This window comes from Molothrus ater, chromosome 3 (assembly GCF_012460135.2).
Source record: "Molothrus ater isolate BHLD 08-10-18 breed brown headed cowbird chromosome 3, BPBGC_Mater_1.1, whole genome shotgun sequence".
NCBI classification, from domain to species: domain Eukaryota; kingdom Metazoa; phylum Chordata; class Aves; order Passeriformes; family Icteridae; genus Molothrus; species Molothrus ater.
In genome coordinates, this window is record NC_050480.2 from 20036663 (window position 1) to 20047345 (window position 10683).

A 10683-nucleotide genomic window follows, 5' to 3' on the forward strand; every position below is an offset into this window, starting at 1 on the left:
TTGCAATTGGTGGAAAAGTTCCTAGTAAAATCTGTTGTACATACTCTGGGTTTCACAAAGAAAATTTTTGCTTTGGATTTCCACTGGGTTTCATTGTAAGGCTGCGAGTCTTTCTCTAAAAGTGAGGGGATGCTTATCAGATGGGATTCATTTTGCTGAATTTTGGAGGAGTTAAACAGAACTTTGCCATGTCCCCCAGTGAGGATGCTTCTTCCAAAGTGCCATCCAGTGACAGTGTTTCTGTCATCAAAGACAAGGCATAAAACAAAGAGCTGCTTTGGACTGAAGTGAAAAGACAGTCTTGGATATTCAAGAGATTCCCCTTACAGAGGGATAAATGGCAATCTAAAAATACCAACTGTTCCAACCAATTGTATAGCAGCAAAGACTGAATGGGCATGAAGTTTTACTCCACATACAGTGTAACCCAGTAAAGAATAGAAGGAGAAGAGCACCTGCAAATCCAATTCCTAGTGATCTGTGTTTCTGGATAGCCAGTGGTACCTAAAATTCAGTGTTACAATCTTCATTGGTGTGTGAATTTATGTTTATATATTCAGGAGAGTTGAAAATAGATTGAAATCTAGATTCTGTGCTTCAAGATAGGGTATGTTTACCCAGGCCCTTGAGATGGAGCAGTAGGAATGAACTACGGCAATGCAGACATCAGCAAAACTCTGCTGTGGATACGGGATAAATACAGAGGCATCCAGCACCTGCTGAAGTCATAGCTATGTCCTCTCTGCTATTCTTATCTCTCTGTTAGAATAAAATTCAATGCAAGCAGACTTACCTGAACATAATAATTCTAGTTATTCTTTAGATAGTCTTAGATAGCTCAGTGTGAGGGATGTGTTAAAGTCTGGTGAAATAAAACAGTCTCAAATATTAAACTAGACAATTTGCATAGCATTCTCATAGCTGAGTTGTTTTAGTTTTGGTTTGGTGTTTTGTGGGTTTTTTAGTAGATACACAGCCATATGTACTGAATTTTGAAAATCACTGCAGGTACTGAGTTTTAAAATCACCATGCAGCTGGTAGCTGTGCTTCTGAAGCTGTGTTTGTGCAATTACCCAAAACAATTTTAAGAACATAAACATCTAGGCAGTCTGATTCCCATTTTGCTAGTTAGAGAGAGCTGGCATAAAAAGACAGACTACAGCAATGTCTTTTTCTGATTGGTTTCCTTGTGTATCAGGATCAGTCCCTACTGCTCTGAGCTCATCTGTCTGGTGAGGAGTCAGAAAAGAAAAAGAATAGATGAAATATTAAATGCTTTCAGAAAATGAGGGGGAAAGTGCACCAGCTTTTAAAGAGAATCAGCATGTATCATTTCTGCTTCCATTGGCTGTTTATCCAACATCAATACAACACTTTAGGAGCCAAATTACTAAACAAGCTGCCAATTAGGCTTGCAGTCAGCTGGATAGATTAGTGGCTAAGAGAGGCAGATACAAGATTTTCATCTCTTGAGCCAATTACGCAAGTGAATTACCATCCACAATGCTCCTTGGAAGATTTGAGGTAGAAAGACTGACTCTGCTGTGATAGACATAAGTGAGATCCAGGGTAGGGGGTAAGGGTTAGCAGGCCATGTATTGCAAAAATTACCCAAGCAAAAAGAGATCCTTCTAGGAAAGGATTTAAAGGATTTAAGGCTGCTGGGAGCGATAGAAGAGGAAATAATAGTTGTGGTATACTCTGTGAAGGCATTGCTGTTCTGCTCACAAGTCTTAATCATACAAAAGAAAGATGAAAGGGTAAGACTATATTTATGTACAGTGCCATTTTCTCAGAACTGTTTAAAACCCTGTTTTCTTAACATCAGAAATAGTGTGGTGGCCAGAGATGAAATTACTTCACTATGCCTTCATTTGTTTCTTACAGCTTGGGGGGGTTGAGAGGAAAAAAAAAGAAACACAACAAAAAACCCATACATTTTCTTAAATAAGGTTATCTGAGAGCTTGATCCTAGCTGTATTCTGGTTTTATTCAGCCCAATATAAGCTAAACATGCTTGATGCTAGTCTTATCCAGCAATTGGACCATATAAATAAATATTCTGACAATAGTAGTTTATGAGGTCATAGCTCCTTTATTTTTCTGTAATAAACAATAACTTCAATGTTAAGCTTTGAATTTGTAGAAGCATTTTGCAAATAAAATGAGTCTGTCAGATCAAAACTGTTCATAGGCTCATTTGTTTCCTGCTGACAATGTTGTACACTGGTGTAACATTGTTTCTTAAATATGAAGCAAATTTAAAAGCTGAACTTTTGCAAGCTGCTGTATCCAAAAATGATTAAACAGATGTGAAGCCTGCAGCAGCATTAGACCTCTGATCTGATTTTAGCTTACAGATGGAATTAAATTAACTCATGGCAATCGCTGTAAAATCAAGGGTATGGCACTGAATGCTAGTGTACTATTTAACCAGGACATACCTGTCTCAACAGCTGTTAAGAAAAAATTACATACCTTTATTTTTCACTGAAACCTGCCTTTAATGCCACCATAAGTATCATACCAAAATTAAACAAATGTGATGAGTTTTTGCTTTCCACTTCCCAGTTTTGTCACTTACTACTCACTGACTCTATATTCCATGTATGTAAGGTCATATGCATAAAAAATGTAGACCTTGAAGTGTGTCTATTCATATACACAAAGATTTGAGAATTGTCCTTTTTTCTTTCACCTGGCAGTTTTGCAGAGAGAAAAGGAACATCATAAGCTGAGGGTATTTTACAGAGCTGTCTTTTCACACAAGTTACTATAGCTTAATGTTTTCTCCTCTCTCATATAATGGCAGCCCCTTCTACATGCAGACTACTCATTTGGTAGATCAGGAATCAATTGTTGGGCTTGCTAAAAACATTTTCTGTCTGTAGAAAAAAAAAAGGTGTACTGCACAGGAGATTCCTATAAATTATTAGTGCACAGACATCCTTGTAACTTCTGGAAACCTCATACAGCATTAAAATTAGAAAAATGTATCCCCGCTTTTTTTTTTTTTAATCTGATTCTGCATAGTTATTTTTTTGTGGGACAGCACAATGGGTTGGTTTTGCTCTTGCTCCTGGGTGGGTCAAGACTGAACACGTCCCAGAGGTAGCACAGCCCTTTTCAAGGCCGTGTGCTTGGACCATTCTCTCTAACAGGCCCTACTGGCTAGTCCAAGAAGTGCCATAGGCATGAATTAAAAACTGAACTTGAAGATGAATATTGCAAGGACAATTACTGCTTTTAATTAGAAAATAAAAGCCCAAAGCACAGGAATGGGGGTCAGGGGAATAGCACACAGTGTAGCACGATTTTTAAGAGCTCTCTCCCATCATGCAGTCTATCAGCAATGCAAATGTTGAGATTTTTTCCAACCTGCTGATTGCACATGAAATGGAGGAAGAGGGCAATACCACTATCCACATTCTTTGGATTCAAATAAAATATGTTGCATTACAGATAAATTTTTCAAGTGATGGGTGAAAATTGCAGGAATGTTAAAGGCAGACCTAGATAGTATTCATATAAAAACTAACTATACTACAATGGAATGGCCAGGGTATATTAAATATTTTTCAAGATTCAAATAAAAGCAACCTGTATTCACGTCATTTATGAGAAGGAGTAATTAGTCAATTAGTAATATAGGCAAGGTAGGTGGGGTTTTGGTTTTGCTTTATTCTTGCTTTAGTACAAAGCCTTCAAACACATTATCCTTTGGACAGTGTATGTTGTTTGATTGTGTGCCCAAAAGTGGGTTGTGAAATCAAGTCTATGGTGGCTTCTCTTTTCTTTCTTTTTCTTTTTTCTCCTTTTTTTTTTTAACCTGATGATATACAAGACTAAAACAGGACTCTTAGGGAGAGCTGGTGTTTTAATACGAGATATAAAAGTATGTACAGTGGAGGGAAAAATAGGTATCATATACACATTCTAGCAGTACTTATGTCTTTAAAAACAAATAATTCCAATTATCTTGTCAGGGAAAAACAACATTGAATTGCTTCAAAAGGCATCAAAAATAGAAGCACCAGTTTACTAATAACATGTCAAGGTACAGAGTGTTCTTCCTTATATCTTCTTTGTGAGGTTCCTCTGGCTGTCTCAGGAATTGAAATTCATATAGAAAGGTACATCTTTTACAGGAAGAGCTCTGTGGGTTTTTCCCTTGAATAGAATAAAACAAAAAAAGCTGTTTATGTTGTCTCAGGCTATGCCTTGCATAATGTTCCAGCAGCATTGCTGCCTCTGCCTAGGCAGCATTATGAATGGTTTCGTGTTTCCAGTTTTTAGGTGTCATAAAATACACTCTTGTGCTTGCTCTTTCCTGCTTGGCAGGTCTGTTGGATCTCTCTTCCCCTTGAAGTTTTCCCCTTAATTGCTCCACAAACATTTACTGGAATGATTCTTCATTTTTTGCCATCACTTTTTACAAAGAGTGGACCAAAACACAGTGCCAGGGTTTTACCTATGAGGCTTACCAGAATTTTTGTTGAACAGTACCCTTTCTTCTTTCCCTTTTATTTTTCTTTTTTTTCTTTTTTTTTTTTTTTTTTTTCAGCTAGAAAGTATAACTGGGAAGGTTACAAAGCCCATGTTGTGTATGCCAGGCAGTGCCAGGGACTCATTTGTATGAAAATTGCCTCTGCCTGTGGGGGCCTGAAAAGAAAGGAAGTCTTGGACATTGAATTCTGTGCTGGTCAGTTCAAGAAGAACCCTCTCAGGGACTGAAGGCTGCTGACTTAAAAGCCTTTATTTTAAGCCTTGCATTAAGCATAGCTTCAAACCAGTATTAAAGGATGCCTTCCCTCAATGCACTCCTTTTTTTCTTTGACTCAGGAACTGAGATACTAGAAAGCAGTCTGCCTTTTATGTAGCCAGTGTTTTACTGAATATGACAGATCTATAGTGGATAATGCTGGAGTACTATAAATTCATCATCACAATCATCATGAGGTTTTTAATGTGCACCTCTCATTTTGAATTTCTCTCTGTATATGCAGTTTCCACTGTGGGACCTTGCTTTTTTTGTGTGTGGGGGATAAATTAGGCCTTTTAGAAGCTCATGTTCAACTTTTATGTGTTCTCGTTTAGTAAGTTAATATAATGATAAGCCAGCTGCTTGTCAATATTATAGTCTTCAAGAACTCAAAATCACAGGCTTCTACTACAGTATTTTTCAAAAAGTAGCAGGCAGAATAAATAGGTAGAAAATCAAACAGATAGTTTTGAAGCTGGGCACATTAAGGGGTTTTTTTATTTTGTTGTTGGGCAGGGTGATGTTGAATAATGCTGAAAACAAAATCCAGCTGTCTACGTGCAACTGCTGGTGTTCAAAACCTTCAGTCCTTTTTAAAATTGTTTGCATGGTGGAAGTTGATAAATTTTAACACAGATTCCTGAAATAAATATCCCTTGTGCAAGATACTTATATTTAGAAGGCTTATCCATGCATTGTCTCTAAACTCTGGTTTGGGGAGTCTGGTTGATGAAGGGGGAAAACTAGCTTTATTATTTTGACTTCACTTTTTCTTTTTTTTTTTAATGATGTATTCATGGGAAAAAAAACCCTTTCTTATAAAAAAATTAATCTGTTACTGTAACAAATAATAATGATAACACTTGCAATGTTGGTACTCTTTTTCTGTGGTATGTATGCAACATTTCTCAAAGATCTCAATGCTAAAGGAGAAGAGAGTGTAAACAACACTTTGTAAAATTGAAAACACCAAAAGTAACCTTGGACATATCAAAATTCACAATGTTCAATAAAAGAGAAACTGAGTAAAGGTATAGCTGAATTACAGAGCGGTTGACCATCTGTCTGTACTGGTTCTGTAAGAGCTATAATTGTTTAATCAGAACGTTTTTATTGGGTTTTCTTGAGGGAGGTCATTGATAAATATTACTAAGAACAGAGTGATGGTCATGTTACTATGATGTGTCTCTTCTTAGTAACTGCATAGGACTAGAAATTCATGTGATCTTGACAATGTGCTGGTAGACATCTGCAGGTGATTTATATTCTTTGAGGCTGATGTGAATCCACCATATTGGAATATAATATGATACTATTTGTAATATGTAAAAACAGAATGAATCCTCAAAAGCATTAAAAATAAAAGCATTAGACTGTATTATTTAGAATCATATGCAGTCAAGAGGTCAACATGTGCAAAGACAGACTGTTCTAGAAACCTGTTAGATGAATTAGAACAATAAGAAGGTTTAAAGCTTTAAGGGAGATTATCCTGCTCTTCTCCACATGGCAGGCAGTGCTGATTAATGCTGTGTATTTCTTTAATCTCAGGGTTTGTAGGTGAAAACACCCAACCAATCCCAGAAAACAACATTGGAAACAGAATGCTTCAGAGTATGGGCTGGACCCCAGGAACAGGTCTCGGACCAGACGGCAAAGGGATAGCAGAGCCCATACGAGCCATGCAGAGACCCAAAGGACTTGGACTTGGATTTAGCTGACAGAGATAAAAATAAAGCTCAAAATTAATTTAAAAAGAAAAAAAAAAAAAAAAAGAAAAAGGAAAAAAAATGGCAAACATATTATTTGTTGTGATCAGCAAATGCAGTTTTCCTTCTCTCAAAGATGGCTGAAGTCAACGAGCTTCACACAACTCCCACCAGCTGCAAGGTACAGCCACAGTGACAGAACCGGCATTCGAGTCTGACTTCATAATGGTGCTAAAATGTACAAAAACTTCTACTTTTTTATTTTCTGTGGTCTTAAGGTTTGTATTAAGCATAAAATTCAGTATACTCACTTTTTCTGGTAAAAGCTTCTGGCACAGCAGGTTTTAGTATACAAGTAAATTTTGTTTTGTAGATATAATTTCATCTCAAGAGCCTTGATAAGATTTGTTGAGGAAAATGGAACTTTTTACAGCTATTGTGGCTTCCCCCTTTTCAGGCAAAATTTCCAAGCCTGATATTTATAGTGTTTAACAATATTTGAATATAAGTTGTCATTATGGCCATAATACATACATGTTTCCCACTGGAAGGTGATATTGTATGCAATTTTGTCTAAGAGCATGAAAAACAGCTTTGTTGTCATAGGAATCCAATCCCAACACCATTTTCTGGGAATGTAATACTGTCTTCCACATTCAAGTTGAAAAGTAATGCTTTTATACTTGTTTTTACGTTTACAAAATTATCTTTCCTCAGCAAATATTTTACGGAGTTAAAGTTTACTCTAACTTTGGCTTTCCCTTCATATTAATAATCCTCAGTGTTGCCACATTTAAGAATAGTTTGAGCTTTGAAACAGGAAATTGTATTTCAGGGATGACTGTGTTTCAGTGTTTTTCTGGGGTTTGGCACATTTTAAACAATGCAGTATTCAACATGGTGTTAACGTTTGGTTTGCGACCGAGCTGTTGCCAATGAGCCACAACCTTTAAGGATCATGAACAGAAAAAGGGCAAGGAGAAGCAGGATTAGGATGGAGGAAAGGAAGGAAAAAGATACTTTGATGGCATCTCACAAATCTAAGCTAGCAATTTAAAATCAAGAGGGATCATTAAGTGTTTTAATCAGTATCCTAATGTATCTAATGTCAGCAGAAGCAATTTCATTAAGCACCAACCAATCAAGCTCCTAGGGTACTTATTAGTCTGCAGGATAAAACAAATTCCACTTTAGAATTAAATGATAGGGCTGAAGGAAACTGTTTTTCAGACGGACTAAGGAGAAAATCGTGCCCCTCTCACCACCCATGCCTCTAGTAGCTGGCAACATTTACCCTCATTGCAGAGGGAACAGGATTTGATTCTGCAGTCTTTTTTTTTCTTCAAGAGGATCTCCCTTCCTCAGCTCCCAGGCTGGAGAGAAAAATACTTAGTTCCAGATGCTTGCAAAGATATTTTTTTTAGGATAAAAAGAGCGCAGCTTTGCTCATGCAACTGTGAAATATAGTGATTAATTTTAAGACGTGTTTTTATTACTTTTCTTTTTCTCTCAGCTTCACCCATTTTTCCAGGAAAATAGTAGCAGGAAGAGGAAAACCAGCAGCATTATAGCATTAAACTTGCTTGAAAGAAATGTTCATGTTTTCCAGTGCAATTACTGTCAGTTTGGGAACGTTGTTTCAGCATACCACCATAGTGTAGAGATTACAGATTACTACCTGATGTTGTTTTTATGATAGTTGAATGCACATGTTCTTTGAGTTTCAGGAAGACTATTTATTGCTGTTTAAATACTTTGTATGATTGTGTGGTTTTACTTTTTAAAATTATAAGAAATTTTAAACAGAATTGAGATTTATACAGCAAAAGATACTTTTTATTGTAAGGTTTTGGGGCACAGTATAATGTGAGTTTGCCACTTCAAATATCTCTTGCACAACTGAACTTGGTTAAATACATTCCCTATCCAAAGAATTTCAAGGCCACATAGTTGCAAAGGGCCAAGAACCTGGAATTCTGCAGCTGGCAGAGGTGCCCACTTGTGTGTTATTCCAAATAATGCACTTCTGTGGCCTGCACCTGTTCTGAAAGTGCCATGTGCTCCTGAGAGCAAGTGAACTCTGACAACCTCTTTGTTTTGTACACTGCAATCAGAAATCCCTTAAAATCATTTTCAGCGTGTGAATTGCAAAGGTGAATCTTTTAAAATCTGTTTGTTGTAGCTCTATCTATAAAACTGTGAAAGAATACTCAGTCTGTTAAAATTCCACTGTTCTGCTTTAGTTCCAACACCTGCATGTCTTGGACTGGAAGAATGGCACCTATAACACTTCTTTGAAGTATTTCTGTGCAATTTACCATAGCAGTAGTTTCTCAAGAAATAAGTGTAGAGCCCCAAAAGTTCTTGAAACTGTTTCCTGTTTTTAAAAGATAAGAGGGAAATAATGCATACATATTGAGGAAAAACATCTTTAGCTCATTCAACTCTTTTTTCGTGCATTCCTACAGATGCAGTGAAGCAGCCAGCCTAGTAGACTGTCATAATGGATGAACTATGTAATCAGATTGAAAATCTTAATTTTTTTTGTTCCAAATCAGCCTTTTAGTGAGAATCTATTAGACATTAAGGTTAGTTAAACTGGCTTTGATATAGAGATAGATGCACTTTGTTTTCCCCAGGTATTATCAATAGATGCCTCAGCTCACAGTACACTTCATCTGTTAGAAGCTGTAGAACAAAATGATTTATTAAAATATTTTCATGTACTGTTTTGAGATATTTTTTGTGCAGTAAAATTCCCATTCTGGCTCACACTGTGATTTCATTTTCATTTTTCCACATCTCACAGGAGTGGTTTTAAAGATACTCCAGCAATGTGATTTCATGCAGTTAAAACTAGTGAAGAAACAAAACAAAAATTAATTGCAGATTTATTTTTTTTTAAAGCCATTGCAATGTTATTTGGCTTTGAAACAGGTCAAAATACTTGGATTTACTGTTTGTTTTCTTCAGATCTTTCCTATGTCTAACCTACAATCATACTGTGAAACCTGCTGTAAAGCTGGAACACATTATTTTAAATACATATACAAGTTTTTTCAGATAATAATTCTTTATGCCTGTGACACTGAAGTTTTTTGCCTACATAAATAAATACGGGATCATCTTGTATCTAAAAGTTGTCATCCATCACTTGCCAGATTCTTTCCATTTAAATATTTGAATCAGTAGCTCAGCTGTTACCATAATATTCTTCCTCTGAAGAATGTGTAGTGAAGAGAAGAGATGTTGCCTATTATCAGCACTGCGTTTTGCTACATGTTCCATGGTGTCTCCAAGTTCTGTGAATTGAGCCATTAACTGTTAATAAAAGAAACCCATGAGCAGTATCTTATTTCTAAATGAATATTTGTCAAAGTCAGAGAAGCATTATCAATATGCTTGTTTAACAAGTTTGTCCCTGCAATTGTCTTTCTGCAATTAGGTCAATAATGGGTGTAGAACAGCAGTAAATACCTAAATGCTATGTATAGAATGCTTTGCTTTAACAACACAAATGCAAGATGGAATAAAATAAATAGACTCAATTCTTCATGAACTTTGTATGTTCTTTTCTTTAAACTACCCTTTTGAGTAGTGTTGTTATTGCACAGGTGAGTACAAAAACATGCTCTTTCTGGAAATACATAATTAAAGTGTCTTATACCATGTACCAAGTAAATGCATACTATGTTAAGCTATTACACTGCCTTTTATGTACTTTTTGCTAGTACTTCTTTCCTAGGTTATTATCCTGCTGAAGAGGTTACACCACAATATCAGGAAATGCCTCATTTAAGATGTTTGCAGTACTTTTGTTATCATATTCTTCTAAGACTTTTAAGTACAAGTTCCCCTCACTCCTTACTTATGTGTATACTTTGATAAGCGTGACAGGGCCTTGTGCTTTCTCTTCAAACAGTTCTCCAGAATTGTTCCTTCAAGGAAAATTTATCCAACCTTTGTTTTATTTTCCCTTTCCCTTGCTCCCAGGGCACTTTCAGTGAAGGCGTATCAGAAATGGGAATCCCTCCCCTCTTACTCCTAATCAAGAAACTTTCTAATTACACTTCATCCCTAGCAGAGTTTTCAAGAGCAGTGGAGTAGCTGCAAAAGGGTTTTACATTTACTTGCAACTGATCACAATAAGTTGTTTGGGCTTCTCATGATTCTCCTCTGTCCTACAACAAAACAGATATTGGAGCTGTTTT

General features: G+C 36.3%; 1 protein-coding gene across 1 annotated transcript in view; it reads left to right on the top strand.

The window, feature by feature from the left end:
- The window catches only part of GPATCH2 (G-patch domain containing 2), a 118311-nt gene extending 108280 nt beyond the window's left edge, over positions 1–10031 (top strand). The window contains exon 10 of the mRNA XM_036380727.1: positions 6315–10031. Within this exon, the coding sequence (XP_036236620.1) occupies positions 6315–6484 (170 nt within the window). The 3' untranslated portion in view covers positions 6485–10031. The remainder of the gene's footprint in view (positions 1–6314) is intronic.
- Positions 10032–10683: the final 652 nt, after the last annotated feature.